This window comes from Drosophila subobscura, chromosome O (genome assembly GCF_008121235.1).
Source record: "Drosophila subobscura isolate 14011-0131.10 chromosome O, UCBerk_Dsub_1.0, whole genome shotgun sequence".
In the NCBI taxonomy this organism is placed as follows: Eukaryota; Metazoa; Arthropoda; class Insecta; order Diptera; family Drosophilidae; genus Drosophila; species Drosophila subobscura.
The window spans coordinates 12,830,160-12,852,858 of NC_048533.1; the positions used below are offsets into that span (position 1 = coordinate 12,830,160).

Genomic DNA, 22,699 nt, shown 5'->3' on the forward strand with positions numbered 1-22,699 from the left:
GAGGGTTGTATGGGCACAATAGAAATGAGCTTCGGGGTATGGCTATACCGCACACTGTGGGTCGACTGCAGCCGTATCATTGAGGTGGACGCGACAATTAAGATAAGCGCTTATCGGGGCAAACAGTTTCGTACTCTTCATGGTTGGCGCTTTATTTCAATTATACAATTTATCGAGAAGTGAGTGATGTTCGTGTATCGAATAAAAATGATTAAGCATGGAAGCAAATGTTAATTATAATTATCACAATTACTTGATGTGTTATACGAATTTACGAATTATATACGAATTCGAATTTTTTTGGCGGTTTATCTGTCATTCTACCCAAACGTTCACTTTACAGCACTGAAATGGAACCATTGATTATTTTTGTTTTATTATATACCTTGTTTAAACATTTATGACAACAATCCAATAAAAAACTAGTAATTTAAATAAACTTAATTGTAGAAAATTTATTGATTAATCGGATAAAATTATAGTTTCAGTGCTGAGATTCCTAACTAGCTTTTAATATTGATTGGAATATCAACATTTGGGAATATGATTTCCATCGGTTTATTTTGAAAATAAAACGGTACGTTTTGGTATATTTACTGGGGTCATGCGGTATATTTTATCCAGTACTCCGCGGTCACACTGCATCCAACGTAAATAGCGTAACACGAACAGCTGATTTCTTCTCTCTGTCTCTCTTGCCTTATCTATCCAGCTCGCTCGCTCTCTCTCTCGTCCAACGTAAACAGCGTATTTCACGCTTTGATAAAAATGTTTTAAATCAAAAAGTGTTAATTAAAGCCAAAATCAAAATCAATGCGCCTGTGGACGGCGACGGCTCGAGATCGTGCGCGTGAACGAATATTAACACAGCAGTCAAATCAGACAAATAAAAGAACAGAACAAACAAATATATTGAACAGCAGCGGCGTGCGTGAGTGCGGAGTGGCGAGAGCGAAGTTTGCATATATTTTGTGTTTATGTTCTACCTGACATTCGTGAATGTAGCCACAAAGTGAACAAGCCGAGAAATCACGGCCCAAAGCGAATAAACAAGAATCGTAAAAAGAGCGGCCATAAAGCGGAGCATCGTCTCTAAATTAATCAACACCAAAAATTGGCGTTGTGTCCAAAAAAATAACAACTGCTGGACAGGCAGACAGCGGCCCCCGCTCTACCAAAACGAAATAACTCCAAAAGCTGGCTAAACGGCAGCGCCATGGATGATGAGTTCAAGCTCTGCTGGAAGAACTTCCAGGAAAACATTGCCAGCGGTTTCCAGAACCTCTACGATCGCGGGGACCTCGTGGACGTGACCTTGGCCTGCGACGGCAAGCTGCTGCAGGCACACAAGATAGTCCTGGCCATATGCAGTCCCTACTTCCAGGAGATCTTCACCAGCAATCCCTGCCGGCATCCCATAAGTGAGTATTCCCAGCAGTCTGACAGATGTAGGAAATTCGTTTTGTTTGCTCAAGTTGTTCACACCGCCACCGCAGTTGCTGTGCTTGTGCTCCATAGTCCGTAGTGCGCTATAAATGCAAAGTTATACGGCGGTAAATATACATAAGTGCAAACTATATGTATTCCTCTGTGCAGTGCATATGTTAGACATGTCTAAACATCGCCAAATGACGATAGATATTTGTCAATTTTATCACTGATAAAGTGCGCACAGTGGGGGGACAATGGCTTCGTCGTTTGTCTCTGTCTCTGTCTCTGTCCTCTGTGTGGCTCCTGTCCGAGCAGGCAGCCACCTATCTATGTATCAGTTTATCTAAAAGCGCCCGTCAGCCTGTCTGTTCGTCACTGTTGTCAAATGCCAGCACCCAGCACGATATAAATCAACTTCTGTATTAAGTTCCGTGACACATTCAACAGTTATCAGACGGCGAAGAGAGGACACAGCACAGAGCCTACAGCCTAGAGCCTAGAGCTCCAACTAATGGTGGGCAGCACGTGTACCAGTTCGAAGGCAAATAAAATGATTTCGCTTGTCATAAATCTAAAGACAAACAAGAGCTGCAGCAGGGAGTAGGAGTAGCTGCTACGAATCGAGGTCTGATAATCCTCCGTTGAGCTATTGCCGCCACGTTGTCTCACCCGGCTGCATGGGCTGCATGCCACACTCTCGCTCTCCATGTGTGGTAGCTGCAAGAGCCGTGTCTTTGGTGGCTTGTTTGCTTACGCCACGGATACGCATATGCAGTGTGTGTGATAAGAGTCAACACTCCAATCGAAGATTGGGTGCGTTGCTGACCTCATCAAAATGTGCTCCAATGGACTCTACTCTAGAATGGTATATGGATATGATATCGCTGACTGCCTGCCCCGACTGCCTGCCTGCTCTGCCTCCCTGCCTTGTGGGTGACTCTTTTTCTATTCCATGTTCAATTGTGGACGGACAGAGTCCGTGTTATACACGGCCTGGCCTGTGCTGCACGGTGGCTTTATCTGATCAAGCGGCAATAAAAACTAAGGTTTTATCTTTTCAAGTAGCAGCAGGAAGGTGCTACCTACCAACAAATGGGGTACAAGAGGTATTTCCAAAGATAAAGAATATTAATATACCCTATAAATAATGGTAACGGTAACGGTAACGGTAACGGCAGCAACGCTGTGCGCGAGGGGGTGGAAGTTATTAAAAGTAAACCAACCAACAAATAAAGTAACACCAACAGCAACAACCACAACTACAGCCATCATCATCAAGGTGCTAACAAGCCAAATTTGGTGCGTGTTACACACAAAAAACAAACTCGATGGGGCACCACAAGCAGTACCAGTACTAGTGCCATCCATCCATCCATACATCCAACAACAATAGTCTAAATATTTTTATCTTTTTATCGCGTTTAACAATCATTTATTGCCCAACTGAGCAACTGGGTCCCCAACCCACACCCAAACCATCCAATCCCCTGGCCACTCGAAGACTCTACCTTTTTGAGATATTGATTAGACGACGACGAGCACGGGTTTTGTGATACGCTCTCCGTCCGGGCCAAGTGGCCAAGTGGCTGGGCTGCTTGGACTGGTCTGGTTATTGTATGTATCCACAACACACAGCTGCTCGCGAAGCTAATCCTCGAATATTATCTATTTCCATGCCGTTTAAGTTTTTATTATTGGCATAAACAACAGCTCGGACATCGGACATTTTCGTGCTCCACCAGACCAGACCCACAGAACAGACCAGACCAGACCAGAACCCATGTCGTTTATCAGCCACTTTGCTTTGGGTATCACTCTTAATCGTAAAATAAGATTTTGAACTTATTGCCATTGTGTTAGATAACGCACTCAGGCAAATGGCGAATGGGTATGGGTCTCGTGTGATATTGGTGGCCTCTCGAGCAGCCATGGAAATAGCCACAGTCCCATAGTTCCCAAAGCAAAGCAAAGCAAAGCACAGTCCGAGCGATGCCACACCACCTCCCATCCGTGTGCCGATCTGCACTCCCCTCCCCAATCGCAATTTCAAGTAGCGTTCGCTTAGCAGCCATAAATGTTTCACTGAAATAATATAATATCGATCGATGGACTTGTCGTAAATATCAAAAAATACCCAATGTTATTGTATATTGTAGTGCCCAAAACAGAAGCAAAGACGTGATGTTTATCAGGCCGCAGGGTTGAGAATATTTTTGGAGGGGGAAGTACTTTTAATACCGTTTATCCGATCAGTACCAAAATTTGAGCAGAGTCGACCATCAATCTCTGCGACATCATGCATTCCACATTTATGCGTATTTTTCAATTCTTGGGCATTCTCTTGTGAAGCATTCGCTCGGGCGGCTCGAGTAGATCAAATCATGCACGAGACGTCGGAGAAGTTGGGAAGTACTGGCCTTAGAACAATGTTAATTCTGGATTTGGTTATATTCTTAATTGTCTGAAGCGACTAACTGTGTTATTGCTATGAATTTGAATAGATAATGTCTAGAAATACATACTTAATTCTTGGGAATCTTTTGAAAATCTCAAATTCATTAAGAATATGTTTGAACCTGCAAATTCTATGAATTATCGCTAAGCTTCAGAGCGGTAGGATCCTATATCTTTGTTGAACATCTATAGAAAAGCTTGGATCTGTACATTAAGAGATATTGTATAAGAATATTGTATCACTATTTGAATATTATTATTAGAATCATATAATTTTCATCATTTAAAAATTTGGAATCTATTGCCTTATTAATTAATTAAAATCGTAGTAAATCCCCTAGAGAATGGGATGGTAGCTCACCCAGTCCTGAGACTGATCCTTTTCCATTGAAATATTCCATCCGAAATGAACCTTAACTTTTTGCCTGTACAGATGATGTTTTTCTGGGATAATCCTTCTATGACTTCCGCTTTGGGCCTTGCCCATACGATACCCCTTAATTGCCTGCTTACGTTGTTCTTTTATGATCCCTTTCATATAATATCAAACTTTGACTTTGAGCATACCAAATTTTGATAAATGGGGCCTTTATGGGGCTTTTGTGTTGACAATTAGTAATTTATTGGCTCCGAAATGGCAGTAGCCGCAAAAAATAGATTGTTTAGTTATCGGCTAAGCTATGCGCTAATCCCTTGTGGGGTTAGCAGGCCCACCACTGGGGGAAAAAGTGATACAATATCGCAATGAGTGTGGATTGCGGATCGCGGATCGCGGATCAAAATAGCCAGTCCAGGATTGTGCGGAGAGACACTATCCGTTCGGCTGGTCATTGCTTGCCGATTGGTTTGGGGTTGGCTGGACTTGTTGTTGGGGCTGGGCTTCTTATATTTTATCAGGTTGTACTACTACCAGTACGACTATTCGACTACTCGACTATTATGGCGTTTTCAGAGATAACAAATATTTATGAATGTCAAAATGAGGGGCAGCCCACTCCACTCGACTAGAACACTCCAGCGGCAAACGGCAACCCACTGCGAGGGTAACAACAACAAAATCCTATTGGCGTTCTGATTCGATAAACATTTATCATAATCATAAAATAAAATTGTTTTCGAAATCGATCGCCTGCAATCCGATTGGTGGACGCGTCCACTGTGGGCGGGCTCTTGGCCATACATTTTGTGGGTGTAGCAGAGTTCTATCGTCCCGATAGAAACGCAAACGAATCGAAACCGAAACGAAACCGAACCCAAAAAGATATCTTTGTCGAGTTGTCGAACCATCCAGTCACCCTGCCCCCGTCGTGATCTATTTATGAGACGGCATCCGTGCTCTGATATCAGCGGAGATCACTCCTGAGGTCAGCGGCACATAAAAATTCCCCTTGGCGTCGCGCTGTACATCACAGTTGGAGCACTGAAAAGATGCCCGAATTGGACATTTTGGTGTGTGGAATGGTGGATGTTGGGTGTCTTATCAGCAGCATACACGGATTTATCACATTTTCCGTGAACTTTAGACAAAGTTTATCTACAGCTTCGACATACATAAATGGTTTATTGATTCGATGGCAGGGCACTGTATATGTAGCTTTGTGGCTATGATTGTGTCTGTGGATCTCTTTGTCTCTTGACAATCTCTATCGCCATCGATCCATGGGATGCCCATGAGTATCTCTGTTTGCCCAGAAAACTAATATAAGATCTGTGTATAAACTGTAAACCCGTACAGCACGTAATTCCGTATCTATCTGGCATCAGGAGTCAAGCTCATGTGTAGATCAGATCGGTTTGGGATTACAGACTGTACCTCTCCAAAGCTATAGTCGTATAAATGTACATCTGTATATATGCCTGGATTTTGATCTTCGCAGTGCGAATGGCGAACGCAAATACGGACATGGCACAGGCAAAGGCACAGGCAGTACAGCCAGATAGATAGATAGACACGAGACAAAACGATCCGTAATGACGACTACGGCAAATGATAGGGCGCACACAGCTTCTCCGTCACTCCGTCCTCAGATTAAGCAACAGACAGAGAACTGATCGTCGGATTAATACATTCATACAAACACACATTTGTACATATGTACATCCAATGGAATATTGTATGTGGATGTTTGTATATTAAATTGTTATTGAGAACAAGTGATAATATTGTTTTTAACTAGATGTTGATGCTGTGAGTCTGTGTGCACAGTGGTCTGAGACTGGGCATTAATTAAGCGGGGGAAATTTCTAGATGAATGTTTGGGGAATTTCTTCCAAGCTGTTGGGGGGTTTCCATCTCATAAATGTGCGTATGCAGATTGAATGAATACAGCCTGGGAAAATCATAAATGGGGATCGATGACAAGTGAATGATTTATCTATACAAAATATTTAGCAAGCAATGAATGGGTTCTGGATAAGGAAAGAAAGGGGCATCTTCTAGATCCAAGGATCTATGGACCATGCACAGCAGGAAATTAAAATGTTAGTAGAGCCAGATAGATTTTGTAAGCTGGAGAAGATGCTAAAGGAATCAAGAAAGCTAAGAGAATTGTTTGAAGGAGCTACGTGAAAGCTATGAAAATAACATGAGCGAGTAGAGTTTTCTTGTTGCAGATATTTAGAAACATTCAATTCCATTCACAAAGATCAAAGTCTTTCCCACCCAGAGTAAATCCCTTCGGATATAATCGTTCTTCACCACTGTGCCGTGTCCATGTCCGTAGATCGTGGAATCAGTGTCGAATCCCGGACAGCTTCTGCTCCACAGTTCCACAGTTCCATAGGCCGTGTCGAGAGCAGTCCGATGATATGTCATGCTACTTATTTTATAATTACTGCTCTTGCTGCCCCGCTGCCTTCCCTGCTGCTCCAGCTCCCGCTCCCGCTGCTGCTGCTGCTTCTGCTGTTGTTGAGGTTTATATTTAAGTTTTCAGATTTCTTATCGTAGCTGTTTTTATGTATTGATTTAGTATTTGAACGTTTCGATGATAACATCTCCACTATGAATGTGACCTCCTTTCGGTCTGTGGATGATGTCGAATGTTGTTGTCGAACGGGCGGGCGGGCGTACAACAGGCATATGCGACTTATGAAAATGTTTCCCCAACTTGTGCTTGGGGAATCTATTACGAGAACGTACCCCAAAAAAGTATTAACAAATTCCTCTCTTACTTGCAGTCATACTCAAAGATGTGAGCTTCAACATAATGCTGGAACTGCTGGAGTTCATGTATCAGGGCGTGGTGAATGTGAAGCACACGGAGCTGCAGTCGTTCATGAAGATTGGACAGCTGCTGCAGATCAAGGGCCTGGCCACCAACTCCAATTCCTCGCCGACATCCAGTGCGTCGGAGAAGTCTGCTAGTCAAGCGCCCAACCATGGCCAGGGGGATGAGTCGACCCTCGGTAATTCCCACAATAACAGCCACAGCAGCAACCATCACAACACCAGCAACAGCACCAACAACACCGCCAACAACAACAGCAGCAGCAACAACATCACGAATAACAGCAGCAGCAGCAGTAACTCCAACAGCAAACCGGATGCGGACCAAAGTGAGGCCAAGGGCCTGAGCACGCAGAGCAACTCGCGGACCACATCGCCAGGCGGTGCCAGCCGAGCCTCCAGTGATGCCAGCCACATGTACGCCCTGAACAAGCGACCAGCCCCGTCGGACTTCAGCAACGATTCCCTGTCCATCTACTCGGGCAAGCAGCTGCGGCGCTCCATGAAGGAGCACACCGGTGTGGGACAGCACGAGGGCGGCAGCGACCATGCGGATAATGGCGCCAGCCTGGAGAGTCCCCTGAATACGGAGGAGTTCTTCCTGCCCCCGATTCCACACCTATCGCTGGGCGAACCCCGATACGACCTGGGCGGACTCAAGCGGGAACAGGATGGCCATCATGGACCGGGTGGCGGAGGAAGCGCCGGCAGCCTGAGCTCCTCGGCCTCCTCCTCGACGCCAGTCAATTCGCTTCGCAATCCCTTTGGGCCGGCCTTCAATCTGGACTACAACTTCTACAAGACGAGCGGCAATCAAGGCGGCCCGAGCGGCAGCGCCAATAATGCGGGACCTGGTCCCAGTGGCATTAGCAACAATGGATCCTCTGGCCTCGGCCCCGGCTCTGGGCCCGAATACCCGAATGAGCTCTACATGCCCAATGATTACTCCAAGAACTTTGCCAATCACATGGACATTCCGTCAAGTAGGTCTCCCAAGAATCTTCTATCCGGCTTACTCAATTTATGTTTCACTTTTATGTTGCACGTAGCTTGGTTTTCATTTTAAGCTTAATATGGGTTCTTTTTTGCTTTACCATCACTCCTCGGCTCATCATACACACATCATCATCAACATCCTCATCATGCATCCCAAGAATTACCAACCCATTGATAACACTGCTCCCTAAATACGGATTCAGCAGGCATCAGGCAACGGGAATGGAAAAACTAAGGAGAAATCGACCGACGGGGATTGGCAATATTTAATCATTTGAACATCCGATTAGGAATATTTTCCCCCCTCCATCTGTCTGCTTAATGTGCTTGCGGAAAGCATTGGTAGATATCTCTTTGTCTGTTTACTTTGAGCTTGGGGTTGGACAGCAGACCACGGACGCAACTGTTCTGCTGCTCTGCTCTTCCGATACACGTACAGTGTTGGCAAACGTGCAAACTTCATGTTTGCAGTCTTCGCACACAGTCAAAGCGACTAATGTTATTGTATTTGCCAATGGAATAACTTTGATTTGGAATAACTCTGCCATGTGATTGTGGGTGGTTTTAATTGCTTCATAACTTAGAATGATCTTCCAACTATCTTCCGATTAGCGTTGCAAAATGTAACCAATTTGTAGGGCAATCTGCGTATACTTTGGCCACCATCAATTGCAATAACTCTCCTAACCATGGCTTATTAATCGAACTAAACCCGAACTTAGTTCGCTGTTTATATTATTTCATTCTAACTTTTGGCTTATTAACCGAAACGACACCTAACCACCAACCCGCACACAGTCCGAATACACACGCACTGCCGCTTAGTCCAGGCCTATCGATGATGGTGGCTCAATCTCCACTTCCCTGAACAGCTGCCCTCCACTCCAATCCCTTCCCTGCCACCACACCACTCTGTAAATAACATCCGTTAAGACGCTCCAGTGAAGAACTGTCCACTAATGTCGTTCCATCATTGTACGTTTGTTTGTTGCCCGCTGCGGACGCTGCAGATGGCAGCAATATGGTGATGCTGTCCACCACCTCGCTGCTCCATGGCAACTGCGTGTTCAATCGCAACAACACGGTGGCCACGCAGCAGGGCATGAAGACCTACTGGCTGTGCAAGTCCTATCGGATCAGCATGTGCCGTGCCCGCTGCATCACCCATCTCGGAAGAATAATCTCCGCCACTGGCGTGCACAACCACACGCCCCATATGCGTGGCAGCCAGGGAGCGGCAGCAGCAGCAGCATCCGCTTCCGCGGCCAGTGGCGGCACTCCACCAGTTACGGTTTCGCTGGCGTCTCTTCCGAATCATAATCAGCCCGGCGGATACTCGATTGCGGATGGAAGTCACATTGGAGCGGATCTGAACCACGTCGGCGCTCCTGCCAGTAGTCGGTTGGGTGCGGCCGGCAACATGTTTGCCAATCAGACGCCTCCGCCGACGGCAGCCTCGCATCATCACCATCACCTGGGCCAGCCGCTGCCCAACCTGCTGGTGCAGCATCATCCGACGGCGACGCATATGGAGCCACACGGCGGCATGGGGAGTGGAGCGCCGCCCTCGAATATCATGCACAATCCCAACCTGATGCATCTGCCCATGCAGCCGCAAGCCCATCACCACCACCACCAACAGCAGCAGCAACAGCAACAACAGCAGCACTCTCCACACACCCACCATGCAACGGGAGCGCCGCCAGCGCCTACTTCCCAGCATCATTTAGAGCTGGGAGGTGGACAGGGCGTGCTCCTCTCACCCGCTCATATGCAGCAGAGTCCGCAGTCGAATCGAAGCAGCCACTCAATGCATGCACAGGAATCGCCGCTGGGCATGAAGAGTCCGCCCCCACCGCCCGTAGAGGAGCAACAGCAGCAGCACCAACAACAGCAGCAGCAGCGAGTGGACATCGGCTCGAGTGCCGATGGGTCGGCGGAGAGTGCCGCCCCGGGGACGGCGCATGTCATCAACTCCATTACGATATCCCCCAGCAGCAGGCACAGCTTCAAGATGGAGAACATGTAAAGAAGCTCCGCTCCTGGAGGAGCACTCAGCTTTAAGGAGGAGTAATTTATTGCGGCTGGAGCCGCGTAGCTAGTGTCTGTAGTAGAAATTGAATTTGATTCGAATCTTCCCACGTGTACATACTGTTTGATGTGTATATCCCGTTTGATAAACTAATTCAAAATGAAAAACTAATAGCATTCACCCGGCAGAGGGCGCTGTGGAATGAGTTCCAGATTAACCCGCAACAGAGGGTGCATTAATTTTGGATTTGTTCCACGGCGCTGGGCGTCTATATTGTATGGGTATGCTAAGGGTATGCTCTATCTCCACTAACCATACGTTCCGTCAGGTAAGTCCGATCTGCATGACACCTACACCGACACACACTTACATATAATAATTGGGCTCATTCGTGTACGTCCTGGCATCCCAAAAACCATAACCTCAATGAAAGTAAAGAAACGTTCATGGACCTACCACACATAAACACACACACACACACACAAACACTCAGCAGCGTCTCTTCAACTGCAATCTTGTCCTGTATTATAGTCGCACCCGGCGAGCACTGGTTCCAGGGCAAACTGGAGTTCATGCTGAGCCAGCGGGGCAAGCCGCTGCTGGTGCATGACGGCCACACCTTCGGCATCCAGTACGTGCGCAAGGACAAGAAGTACTGGCAATGCAATCTGTCGCGCAAGTTCAACTGCAAGGCCCGCGTGACCACCACGGACACTGGCGAGATTATTGTGACTAACAACGAGCACTGCCACACGGAGATCCGACAGCATCTGCGCAAGGACTACCAGCGCAACAAGGTGATGATGAATGCACTGATTAACTTGAGCACGAACCGATTCGCCGATCTGCGGCGGCATAATCTAGCGGGCTTGGGGGCTTTGCCCATGGTGCCGGGCGGCATGTCCCAGGGATCGCCCATAGATGAGGTCGTGCAGAATCTGCACGATCTGGCCAAGGCCTCGGCGGAGGCCAGTCAGCAGCAGCAGCAGCGTGCGCACGATGCCATGAAGCAGGACATGGACGAACCCTTGGACTGCGGGCTGCGCAGTTCGGCGACGCTTGAGGAGATGGCACGCAGCTTCATGGCCAACAAGCCCTCTATTGCCTTCCCAGGACACGAGTCCAGCGGTCACAATATCAATGATTTGACCAAGGATGAGTCGTGGAAGGAGAAGAGCGAGGGCGATGTGCACTAAATATGTTAGTTTCGCTTCCGTTGGTCAGAGCAGCATCTGACGCAGCGCCATCTGGCGGTACGTAGCAGCACTACGATGGCGCCATTTGGCGGGTTAGGCTTAAATTCAAAACGAGGACAGTTAAGTACAAAAATGGAATGATTGCAATAATACTCAAATACACTAAAAGACAACATAACCAAACCAATTCCAAAGAATTTAGATAATTAAATACATGTGTAAACGTACAGTTTATTAGTGAATTTCCAGCAAACGCGCATACATGAATTTTTATCGTTTTTATTGTACGTTACGTTAGTTTTACACTGTAAATGTTGAATTTTAATAAACCTTTTTTTATAAACATCGACTTTTGTACATCCTAATTAAATATTTATCACGCGACTCAGCTTCTGGATGCGATTGAGCAGCAAATCGCCCTGCTTGATGGTCGCTTGGTACTGCCAGTTCTTGTTGTCCGGGCGATTCGTCTCCACAATGCCGCCCACGCGATCCACCTTGGCATGCAGCCTACCAGCGGCGATGAAGCGTGCCAGCTCCTGGTCGATGTAGTCCACAGTGACGCCAAAAGACTCGGCCATGTACTGCAGCGTGAGGGAGCGGTAGGACTCCAGCAGCTGGGTGTAGCCAAGGATGCGCATCTCGCGCACGTAGTAGCGGTAGTGAGGGTGGATGAGGTAGTCGGAACGCAGCTGCTTCTCGACCACAGCCAAATGCACGTAGAAATTCTCATACTGACAGTTGTACAGGGAGAAGAGGAACTGCTTGACATCGGGCAGGCCGTGCAGCACCTCCTGAATCTCCGAGCCCTTGATGACTTTGTCGCGCAACTCGTTGCGCGGCAGGGCGATCATCGACACATACACGGTGTAGCGCACAAATGTGGGGTAGTCCATCAGCTCGTACGAGGTGAAGGTGCTCACGGTGTCCAGGAAGAAGGTGGCCGCCGCCTTGAAGTCGCGCACAGCAACGGAATACACGCCCTGGTAGACCTTCAGACGATTGCGGCGATCCCAGTCGCCACCCTCCTCAATCAGATATTTTGCCTTGTCGATGTTGCGTGTGATTAGGTCGTGATCTAAATAGAACAGCCCCAAGCGGATGAGGTGGAAGACAATGTCCAGGCGATGGCCCAACGAGACGGTCTTCTCGTATGTCTTGCGGAAGGCTGTCTCAGCGGCGGCTTTGTCGCCGATGCGGCACAAATACTCTGACTTCTTCAGGTTCGCCTCGCGCACCTCCATTTCGCCGAGATTCTTCTCGGCATCTTCGATGGATGCATCCAGTTGTTCAACCTCCACCCGGTTGTTCTCCTTCATGCGCGCCAGCAGATCCTTGTCCGCAGTCCAGCCCAACTCCGTGCAGATATGTTCGTACCATGGAGCCATATTCTCGGCCCGTATGGCGTCCAAGAGCTTCGTCTTCAGGGCTACATCTTGTTTGTGCTCGGCCAAAGTCAGCAGAAACTTTGTCTGGGCCAGCTCCAGGTTCGGGTTCTTCTCCAAACCCTGCTCTTCGAGGTTTTCAGCTGGCATTCTCTTTATGAATTACTTTCGTTGCGTTTTACACAGAAAACAATTGTTTTGTCGCACGAAAACTTAATTTTTATTTTTTTTGTCAAAGCCGCAGAGTCACTGTCAGTATGACCGTCGTTTTTTGATAAAATATACCGACAAACCCCTACGGAAATATACCGAACTATTGAAAAAGTACTTAGACAAGCAGAAAAATACCAACAAATTCCTGTGGCTAATAAGTGTTGGAAAATGTTGCTGGAAGTTCATGACAGTGCTACCCATTCCGGGTATAGGAGAAAAATTTTGTTTGACGTTTCACGAGTAAAGTAGGCACTGCGAGAACTCAAATATTCACTTATTAATATTGTCTTGACCGGTGAACATCAGGCTGTGAAAATAAATAAAATTAACAGAGAACAAAGTAAGCTGAAAAGATTATTGTCAGCAAGTCAGTCAATTATTATCCAGTCCAAGAGAAACAAAAACGTATTGCAATTTTTTTGACTGATTCTGCAGTGGGTCGGCTAGTAGTAAGAAAAACAAGTGAAAATTGAATTTTAATTTCAGAATGTCCGAGCGTTTCCGCAAGCGTGGGCGTGAGTCTCCGGAAACTGTTCCCGCAAAGCGTCTCAGGCAGTACGATGCCACCGAAAATCGTATTGAAACCATTGAGATGTTGATGGCCCAAGTAGGCGCATTCAATGTCGTCGGCGTCTTGTTGCGCATCCAGCAACTGGAATTGCTGATCAGCGAATGCCTGCCCGACGACAAGGAGCAGGTGCTGGCTATTCTCAAACGCTATGTGAACCGGCCCCCCAGCCACGCCACCAGCTCCTACGCAACCATTGTGGGACTCCTCAACGTTGGCTTTTACCCAATCATTGCCGAGTGCCTCGGCGCCTTGATGCAGGCCCTTCAGAAAGCACTCCTCAAAGGCAAGTGGGAGAAGGCACGCGGCCTGCTGCACTTCTTCACGGAGCTCTACAACTGCAATGTCATCAACGGCTCCTCGATATTGCGCCTCTACCTGACATTCGCCCTGCAGTGTGTGGCAGATGAAATGGATGGGCTTGTTCCGCAGCTGCGCAGCGACTTTTTTGCGTACTGCGTGATCACTGCACTGCCTCTGATCGGGCGAGATCTTCAGCTGAGTGGTGAATCCTTTGAACATTTGATCACCACGCTGCACATCTACATGCAGAAGCGCAAACAGTCCAATGGAGTCCTGCTCAGCATATTCGAGGACACCGACCAGCAGGAGGACTACCTGGACACATTCTGGCTGCAGATCATTCATCTACGCCAAAACAATTGGCTTAAACACGATGGACGGCGTCCATCCATGTTCTTTGACATCAAACTGTGTTCTTCCTTGCAGCACGATCTGCCGGAGTTGGACATGCCGGAGGTTAATCTGGTGCTTGAGTACCCGCGCCCCTGGGTGGTCTTCCGCATCTTCGACATCGAATACCTGGACATTGAATTACCTTCCACCAGCACCGAGCGCTACCATCTCGAGTGCGAGATCCTGGAGATATTCCAGCAAACCTGCATGGATCGAAAGGTCTGCGCCGACAGTCTGGTGACTTTAATCGATCGAAATTCCGGCGGGCTTGCCGCTCACTGCGTCGTGGAGGTCATCCTCGGACAGATGCTGGCGCTGCCCAAGTCGCCGCAGATCACCTTGGCCTACGGCAGCGTCCTGGTGGAGATGTGCAAGCGTCGTCCCAACATTATGCACAAGGTGATTGCCGAGGCCACGCTGGTTTTCATCAGTAAGATGAGCTCCTTGCGTGTGGCCTGCTTCGATCGGCTGGTTAACTGGCTCTCCCACTACATGAGCAACTTTAGCTTTGCCGCGGGCTGGAAACATTGGGAGCCTTTCTTCACGGACTCTAGCATCGATTGCGAGCTCAATCCCCTAGCGATTTTCATGCGGGAACTGCTCAAGAAATGCGTTAGGTACAATAACCACAATTAAGTGCGACAAATTCTATGGCTTCTCCCCCCAACAGATTGAGCTTCCACGAAGCTATACGCCAGACCGTGCCGGTCTCGCTGCACAAGTACATGCCGCCATTCCCGAATGCTCTCGTCCCGTATTTCGATAGCGAAACGCCCACCGGCCAGCTGGCCCAAGAATTAAACAAAGAGTTGCGCATGAAGCGCACAAACCCAGAGAAGATTGAAGAAATACTGGCACGCAGCGAGTTGGACAAACAGCCCAAGATTCACGTGTTGATCACGTGTGTCCTACGCATGGGCTGCGCCTCATTCACCCACACATTTGCCGCCCTGAAAATCATGAAGACAGTGCTCTCGGTAAGGCTTTGTGTTCGATTTGGTTCCGTGCTGGCACTGATTTTTGAAATTTTTTAGGATTTAGTCACCAACGAGGAGGACAGCCACTCCATCCTGTCTGGACTCGTCGACCTGTGGGTCACCAACGAACAGTTCCAGTACGTGGTGGCGGAGAAACTGCTGAGAATGAATATCGTCCAGGCCAAGTACATAGTGTCTTGGATCTTTACGCCGAGGCTGAAAAAAGATCTGACCAAAATGTATTTGTGGGAGCTGCTGTACGCGGTTATGCGCCACATCAAGAATCCCGAGCGGGGGCCAATCGTTCTAGACGATGAAAGTGACTTCGGCTTCAAGCATCTCATGCTGGATGCTGTTCTTCGCATTGTCAAGGCCCTGAATGTTTCCTTCGAGGAAAACAAGTCGGCCGTCCACCATCTGGACGATGATTATTGGTTCAAGTGGATGCTGGGCAGACTTGAGGACTTTCTGTTCGTTCATTTCAACGATTTGAACAAAATCAAGAGCAGACTCATTAAAATGTGCACTGGTCCCAATATGTGCGAGCCCGCCGTGAAGATTATTCAACGTTTTCTCGCCATCTGCTTGAAATCAAAACCCGAGCCTAATGCATCTCCATAATGTTGATGGTTCCTCTCTTCACATCTTGCACTACAGTATTAAAATCGATTTGTACTCATGATATTTGCACTTTTGCAATGTAATTGCATTAGTTTAAATGAATTAAATCATACATTTGAATTAGTTCGTCACTTCGCTACTTTTTGGTATATTTTAGCAAGCTAAGGCATATTTTGGTATATTTCTTAATTCTAATTCCGCGGTCACACTGAAAAGGGGAGTGAAATTGATTTTCTGATAAAAATTTTCGCTTGCATCTCCTGAATCCTTTGGGGCAAACTTAGCACGCAGGTTATCTGGCCAGACTTCCCAGCAGGCAACAGCGCACAAAATGATTGGTGGTTTGTTCGTGTACAACCACAAGGGCGAGGTTTTGATCTCGCGAGTTTATCGCGATGACATCGGACGCAATGCCGTGGACGCCTTTAGGGTCAACGTCATCCATGCCCGCCAGCAGGTGCGATCGCCGGTGACCAATATTGCGAGGACGAGCTTCTTCCACATCAAGGTATACACATGCCACGTCCACCGGATGCACCAACACTACTAATCATTCACATGAATCTTGCAGCGTGCCAACATTTGGCTGGCGGCGGTCACCAAACAAAATGTCAACGCTGCAATGGTGTTCGAGTTCTTGCTGAAGATCATCGAGGTGATGCAATCGTACTTCGGCAAGATCTCCGAGGAGAACATCAAGAACAACTTTGTGCTCATCTACGAGTTGCTGGACGAGATTCTGGACTTTGGGTATCCCCAGAATACGGATTCGGGCACTCTGAAGACATTCATTACGCAGCAGGGCATCAAGTCGGCCACCAAGGAGGAGCAGATGCAGATCACCTCCCAGGTGACCGGACAAATTGGCTGGCGCCGCGAGGGCATCAAATATCGACGCAACGAACTATTCCTGGATGTGCTTGAGTATGTCAATCTGTTGATGAGTCCCCAGGGCCAGGTTCTGTCTGCTCATGTGGCTGGCAAAGTAGTGATGAAGTCTTATTTGTCGGGTAAGGATTTGAACACTAGCAATGGAGGCCTCATTATCATTGTAATCCCTCTTTAGGCATGCCCGAGTGCAAGTTTGGCATCAACGACAAGATCGTAATGGAGTCGAAGGGGCGAGGCCTCTCGGGCAACACCGAGGCGGAAACCTCGCGATCTGGCAAGCCAGTGGTCGTCATTGACGATTGCCAATTCCATCAGTGCGTCAAGCTGAGCAAATTCGAGACGGAGCACTCCATCAGCTTTATCCCGCCGGACGGTGAATTTGAGCTGATGCGATATCGCACCACCAAAGACATTTCGTTGCCATTCCGTGTTATTCCGCTGGTGCGGGAGGTGGGACGCACCAAGATGGAGGTGAAGGTGGTGCTCAAGTCCAACTTCAAGCCCTCGTTGCTGGGCCAGAAGATTGAGGTGAAAATACCCACGCCTCTGAACACATCGGGCGTGCAGTTGATCTGCCTCAAGGGCAAGGCCAAATACAAGGCCTCCGAGAACGCCATTGTGTGGAAGATCAAGCGCATGGCGGGCATGAAGGAGACGCAGCTGTCGGCCGAGATAGAGCTGCTCGAAACCGACACCAAGAAGAAATGGACCCGACCACCGATTTCCATGAATTTCGAGGTGCCCTTCGCGCCATCCGGCTTCAAGGTTCGCTATCTGAAGGTGTTCGAGCCGAAGCTAAACTACTCGGACCACGACGTGGTCAAATGGGTGCGCTACATCGGGCGCAGCGGCCTCTACGAGACCAGATGCTAGACAATCAACCAATCCTGGAGCAAGAGTATCACAGTTGAAATCAAATGAAGAGAAAGGAAAGCGTATAATCGTCCCTCATTGGTATTTCCTCAATCAAATTGAACAAGCAGTTAATGTATTCCAAAATTAGTTCCAGCAAGACGGCGGGCATCCAAGTAGTGGGCGCCCCCCACCACCATACATATATCGTAATATCGTATACTGCCGCCACAGCCTCCGCTATGCGGGCGAGACGAGCTGTGCTGTGCTGTGCTCCCTATACACATACCATTATTATGTACTATTATTTACCATTACTATTTAATTGTAAACTATGTTGTTTTTATATGCGCGGCGGGGCGCTACTCAAATCTCACGCTCACGTTTTCACAACTATTGATTATTATTTGTATTAACCGTATTATATATATACAGAAATTATATATATTTACACTTTCTTCATTGTGCAAAGAACAAAGGCGAACGATGCAACTAAATGTATTTAGTAGACCAACTCTATCTCTCTCTCTGTCAGCGCTATACAAATATTGATATTCAAGTGTTAATAATATTCGAATTGTTTAATAAATAGCATGATATACAAATATATAACAAATGTGCTTGGAATAAGACTTCAAAGAAGGTTATAGTTTGGCCTACATCTACGGGATCTAATCAACCATTAATTATTGTCACTTCGGAACATGATTAGCCACTAAATGTACTAAAATATCTATGCAAATGTACAATCTGCTTTTATCCGAGTCGGGAATGAAGCATATCTTTAAAATAATGTCTCCCAAATTGCAACTAATCCAGTCTATGGGTTATGAACGAAAAAATGAATATTGCAGCATTGGTCTTTGTAGGAGCAAGCTCAAACATATGAACAGTTTTCATGGCAAATAGAAAGGGATGAACAGCCCATCTCAGAAGCGTAATCTACGAGTATCGGGGATGCAAAGTAGCCACGACTAAACCCTTAATGCTTCCCTTAATTGAAACACTAATAGAATACAAAGAGAAAAGTACTCCCAACAGCTCTAGCTCATGTCTACATACATGCACACATATCTAATGACTCATTTTAGACTCGCGACACGCTTTTTAATGTTGTAAACAACACAGTCAGTTCAGTGATAAAAAGTTACTAAAAAATGCCAAAAAGAAACATTAGATTGGAGTGAGCTTTGTTATCGTTGTCAGGCCTTTGCATAATTTTTCACAGACATGAAATCAAATCAGTTTTGAGTACTGACCAATCAGTTTGCACGCAATCAAAAGCTATTGAAATACTCGACGAGCAAAGTTCATTTTGGTTAAACTAAAAGTTTCAGTTGTTGCCATCCTATCTGCGTGGAGGAACCTTGACAGTTTTCAACATCTCGATATTAATTAATTGGACTGGAAATTTTTAAATTAGTCAAAGGCTTCCGGCTCGCTCTTCTCCCCAGCGATAGCTCAAGGGAAGCTTTCCAACTTATCGCACAGCCGACTTGGTCATCAGCGATAAGAAGCAAAAGAGGTAGCGTCATTGCCGTGATTTCGCTAGCGGGTTGCACGGACACGTAACTCTAATGGAAGACATAGTTCCCGATGTTGTGGATAGCGTGCCCAAGGGCACGCTCCAGGTGATGTATGCGGGAAGTCACTTTGTGGAGCAGGGCAACGAGTTGACCCCCACTCAGGTGAAGGATGAGCCGCATGTGACCTGGGTAAGCCCCGAGGGTGAGGGCCGCGAGACCCTGCTTACCCTGCTCATGGTTGATCCAGATGCTCCTACTCGCGCGGATCCCACATACCGCGAGATTCTGCACTGGGCCGTGGTCAATATTCCGGGAGACGACCCACGCGCTGGGTACGCTCTTGCGGAGTACATGGGCGCGGGTCCGCCGCTGAACACTGGACTACACCGATACATTTTCCTGCTCTACCGTCAGAGCCGCAAGATTGAGGAGACAGAGAGTACACCCAAAAAGTAAGTGATCGCAGATCAAAAGAAATCATTCCTAATCTTTATCTCTTTGCAGCAGTCGCAAGGGACGCCTGAACTTCAATGCCAGGGACTTTGCATCCAAGCACCAATTGGGAAGTCCAATTGCGGCCAACTATTTCCAAGCACAGTACGATGACTATGTGCCCATTCGCAATAAAACGTTCACCGGCTAGTCGTTCTTTTTTTGCTTTTTTCCAATATCATGCTAAGTGGTGTATTCCCTGTGCAGGCAGAATAAATTGTACCCAATCGCTTATCGCAGGTTATCGCTACGTGGAGCTATCTATGGGTGGGAATTAGGCGAAAAGTGCACGCAACTGATTACAGGTTCTTGGCAGCGGAGCGATAAAAGGCGCACAGCTAGGCCACATCCCCCAGAGTCACTGTCTTCACGCCAGACCGAACACATCCAATCAGCTAACATGGACACCGCCGGCATAATTCCAGACATCATCGACGTCAAGCCCAAGGCAAAGGCTACCATCACCTATCCCTCCGGGGCTCAGGTGGATGTGGGCAAGGAGCTGACTCCCACACAGGTGAAGGATGAGCCCACCGTCGTCTATGACGCCGAAGCTGGCGCTCTGTACACCCTGCTCCTGGTTGATCCCGATGCACCCAGCCGCGAGGATCCCAAGTTCCGCGAAATTCTCCACTGGGCCGTGATCAACATTCCCGGCAGCAATGTCTCCCAGGGCCAGGTCATCGCCGAGTACATTGGCGCTGGACCCCGCGAGGGATCCGGTATCCACCGCTACGTCTTCTTTGTGTTCAAGCAGAACGAGAAGATCGTGTCCGACAAGTTCATCAACAAGACGTGAGTACACTCTTCGGTGATCGCTGGAACATCCATTTGATTGTCTTTTCCTCTTCCTTGATTCATGCAGAACTCGCGAGGGCCGCGTCAGTGTCAAGGTCCGTGACTACATCACCAAGTACAACTTTGGTGCTCCCGTTGCCGGCAACTTCTTCCAGGCCAAGTACGATGACTACGTGCAAACCCTCATTGCTCAGGTCAAGTAAACTAAGCCACCAACCAAGTCCAGCATTCTGTGAAATAATAAATATTGTAACGTATTTAATGTAAAGCATAAACTCTTACCCTTTTTTTGTTGACTGCGGGCAGGGAGGGTCTCCAAATCAGTCGTGGCTGCTCTCCAGCTAAGCAAAGACTCTGAAAAGTCTCATATATTCATGCACACAACTGGAACTTTCCCTTTCATGACACTTTGTTTATTAGTTAATAGAAATGAAATATTTATCAATTACTTGGTTGGTTTTTCCTTTGCCCCATGATTCATAGCAGAAAATAACATTCGATTGTCATTTCAAGACTTTTTGTTGAAGAACTCCGCCACAAGTTCGTTGAATTCCTCCGCGTAGCGCAGATGAATGTTGTGTTTGCCCTCGGGGAACTCATAGTACTCCGCCTGAGGCAGACGCTCCTTTAGCCAGGGTACATGCTCAGCTGCAATCATGGGATCCTTCTTGCCGTGCAGTATAAATGTGGGAGCCTTCACCTGCTCCACTTCGGAGCGACAGAAGTCGCCGTCTCTTTGTTCGTAGAAGGAACAGGCGGCATCCACCCACTCGGCCCACAGTTGAGCGAAACGCTCTACGCCATACACCTTCTCCATGGGCTCTCGCATGCGTGGCGACCACTTGGCCACATCCCGGATGTTGCGCAGAGACTTGACTTCCTCCTCGTTGAGGTAGGCGCCAGCGCCCCAAATGGCAAGTCTCTCGACAGCCTCTGCATGACGACCGGCCACAATCAGCGCCGTGATACCGCCATCACTCCATCCGAGAATGGAGAACTTTGGCCTGTCCAGGGCCCGCATCAAGTCCACGGCTGCCTGGGCATCCTCCCGAAAGAACTCCAGCCCAAAACTGCGCTGAGGCGGCACAGACTTCCCATAGCCGGGTGGATCCCAGGCGATGATCGTGTGCTCCGGCAGAAGCTTTGGCAGCTGCTCAATCTGAGGCTTAAAGTCTGTCCAGGCCGAGCCCAGGGCACCGGGCATCAGCAGCAGACTTCGGGGACCGCTGCCACACTCCACGATATGCAAATCAATGCCTTGGACATTCACTTTGCGCTCCGTGTGAGCGGCACGAGAGAGACGGGGTGCCAGTCGGCCCAGTCGGCTCAGCATTATGCAACGGGGCAGCGGACGTGACTCTCCAGTATGGCAACAAACTAGTCGCTAGTCGTTTCGCTTGTTTGGAGTGCACTCCAATGTATTGAGATTTGATTTTCTTGTCTTGTGCAAATCCTTAGCTGCTTGGAGAGCGCTGGGAAGTTGTATTTGACTTTTGATTTGTAATTTCTGATAAGAGCCAGCTGGAAGTGCAATGGCCGATAAGTGCCAATCGATCGCTGGAAACAGCTGGGCGCACAACTCTGCGTGCGCGTGGCAACTCTGTGTTGGCGCGCAAGTCAAAAGCTTTGCCCATTCTGCCGGAGAGCGTTCGCTTCGTTTCGAACGTCACAGCAGCGAAGGACAATGGACAGCACGTGTTGGCATTCGCAGCTCTCCTCCTGTCCGTTCGGGAGCGTGTTTGACAAAATTATTAAAAACTAAATGCATGGCAGTGCGTGATGTTCTGTCCCTGGTGTAATGTTTAGTGCGTGATGTTGCTTGTCGCGTCCCCAAGTTAATAATCTCGAGTGACGTGAATTTATGGTAGTGTTGGCCTTGCAATTGTACACTCGTTTACCCTAACTGCCGCCCACACAGACAGAGCGGAGGACGAGACAGGACGCGCTACGATTTCCATGGAAAATGCAAATCGAATTTGACACCGACTTGTCGAAGTTGCGTAGTAAATGTCAAGGCATTTACACGGGTCGCCTTCATGTGTGGGTGTCTTGTGTGGGGGTGTTACACATGTACATACATACATATGTACATACACACAATGCATATGAAAGAACACACAAACGGAGCCCTCGTGTATATATGTGTCCGTGTCCCTTCTAATACGCTTTGAGTGGTGCAGGTTATGAACCTGCGTATTACGCATGTGTGAGTGGGCCGTATGGGTGTGTGTATCTGTGTGACTGCGTGTGTGTGTGTGTGACTGTGGATGTTTGTGTGTTAGTAGTACGCATATGCATGCCTCGTGCGAAGTAAGCGAGCTTTTAATTTTTGGCATTCCCATGCG

The 22,699-nt window shown here is 47.9% G+C and overlaps 7 protein-coding genes across 10 annotated transcripts; 5 read left to right on the forward strand and 2 right to left on the reverse strand.

Moving 5' to 3' along the window:
* The first annotated feature begins 747 nt into the window (after positions 1 to 747).
* LOC117896177 (protein abrupt) lies at positions 748 to 11,508 on the forward strand. Of its 3 annotated transcripts, none has more exons than XM_034804260.1 (3): positions 748 to 1,421; positions 7,063 to 8,094; positions 9,118 to 10,617. In XM_034804260.1, the coding sequence occupies exons 1-3, from the start codon at positions 1,217 to 1,219 to the stop codon at positions 10,134 to 10,136; spliced, it is 2,256 nt and encodes a 751-aa protein (XP_034660151.1). In that variant the 5' UTR covers positions 748 to 1,216; the 3' UTR covers positions 10,137 to 10,617. The 3 variants fall into 3 exon arrangements, with proteins under 3 accessions (XP_034660151.1, XP_034660153.1, XP_034660152.1); XM_034804262.1 differs by lacking the exon at positions 9,118 to 10,617 and adding an exon at positions 8,161 to 8,192 and having other exon boundaries at positions 762 to 1,421; XM_034804261.1 differs by lacking the exon at positions 9,118 to 10,617 and adding an exon at positions 10,671 to 11,508 and having other exon boundaries at positions 766 to 1,421.
* A 90-nt stretch (positions 11,509 to 11,598) lies between these two features.
* LOC117896178 (26S proteasome non-ATPase regulatory subunit 6) lies at positions 11,599 to 12,976 on the reverse strand. The gene has a single exon (XM_034804263.1). The coding sequence runs from the start codon at positions 12,868 to 12,870 to the stop codon at positions 11,701 to 11,703; it is 1,170 nt and encodes a 389-aa protein (XP_034660154.1). The 5' UTR covers positions 12,871 to 12,976; the 3' UTR covers positions 11,599 to 11,700.
* A 236-nt stretch (positions 12,977 to 13,212) lies between these two features.
* LOC117896176 (nuclear cap-binding protein subunit 1) lies at positions 13,213 to 15,818 on the forward strand. The gene is made up of 4 exons (XM_034804259.1): positions 13,213 to 13,338; positions 13,420 to 14,814; positions 14,868 to 15,174; positions 15,232 to 15,818. The coding sequence occupies exons 2-4, from the start codon at positions 13,421 to 13,423 to the stop codon at positions 15,793 to 15,795; spliced, it is 2,265 nt and encodes a 754-aa protein (XP_034660150.1). The 5' UTR covers positions 13,213 to 13,338; position 13,420; the 3' UTR covers positions 15,796 to 15,818.
* A 179-nt stretch (positions 15,819 to 15,997) lies between these two features.
* Positions 15,998 to 17,911, forward strand: LOC117896366 (AP-2 complex subunit mu). Of its 2 annotated transcripts, XR_004649026.1 has the most exons (4): positions 15,998 to 16,303; positions 16,367 to 16,805; positions 16,862 to 17,640; positions 17,690 to 17,911. XR_004649026.1 is itself a non-coding variant. In XM_034804642.1 (3 exons), exons 1-3 carry the CDS (start codon positions 16,127 to 16,129, stop codon positions 17,557 to 17,559), a joined length of 1,314 nt encoding a protein of 437 aa, XP_034660533.1. In that variant the 5' UTR covers positions 15,998 to 16,126; the 3' UTR covers positions 17,560 to 17,911. The 2 variants fall into 2 exon arrangements, 1 of the variants encoding a protein (XP_034660533.1); XM_034804642.1 differs by having other exon boundaries at positions 16,862 to 17,911.
* A 912-nt stretch (positions 17,912 to 18,823) lies between these two features.
* On the forward strand, positions 18,824 to 19,841 carry LOC117896369 (protein D3). Its single transcript, XM_034804644.1, has 2 exons — positions 18,824 to 19,516; positions 19,569 to 19,841. The coding sequence occupies exons 1-2, from the start codon at positions 19,116 to 19,118 to the stop codon at positions 19,705 to 19,707; spliced, it is 540 nt and encodes a 179-aa protein (XP_034660535.1). The 5' UTR covers positions 18,824 to 19,115; the 3' UTR covers positions 19,708 to 19,841.
* A 60-nt stretch (positions 19,842 to 19,901) lies between these two features.
* LOC117896370 (protein D3) lies at positions 19,902 to 20,635 on the forward strand. Its single transcript, XM_034804645.1, has 2 exons — positions 19,902 to 20,351; positions 20,422 to 20,635. The coding sequence occupies exons 1-2, from the start codon at positions 19,957 to 19,959 to the stop codon at positions 20,555 to 20,557; spliced, it is 531 nt and encodes a 176-aa protein (XP_034660536.1). The 5' UTR covers positions 19,902 to 19,956; the 3' UTR covers positions 20,558 to 20,635.
* A 221-nt stretch (positions 20,636 to 20,856) lies between these two features.
* Positions 20,857 to 21,887, reverse strand: LOC117896367 (valacyclovir hydrolase). Its single transcript, XM_034804643.1, has one exon. The coding sequence runs from the start codon at positions 21,685 to 21,687 to the stop codon at positions 20,863 to 20,865; it is 825 nt and encodes a 274-aa protein (XP_034660534.1). The 5' UTR covers positions 21,688 to 21,887; the 3' UTR covers positions 20,857 to 20,862.
* Between the last annotated feature and the right edge of the window lie 812 nt (positions 21,888 to 22,699).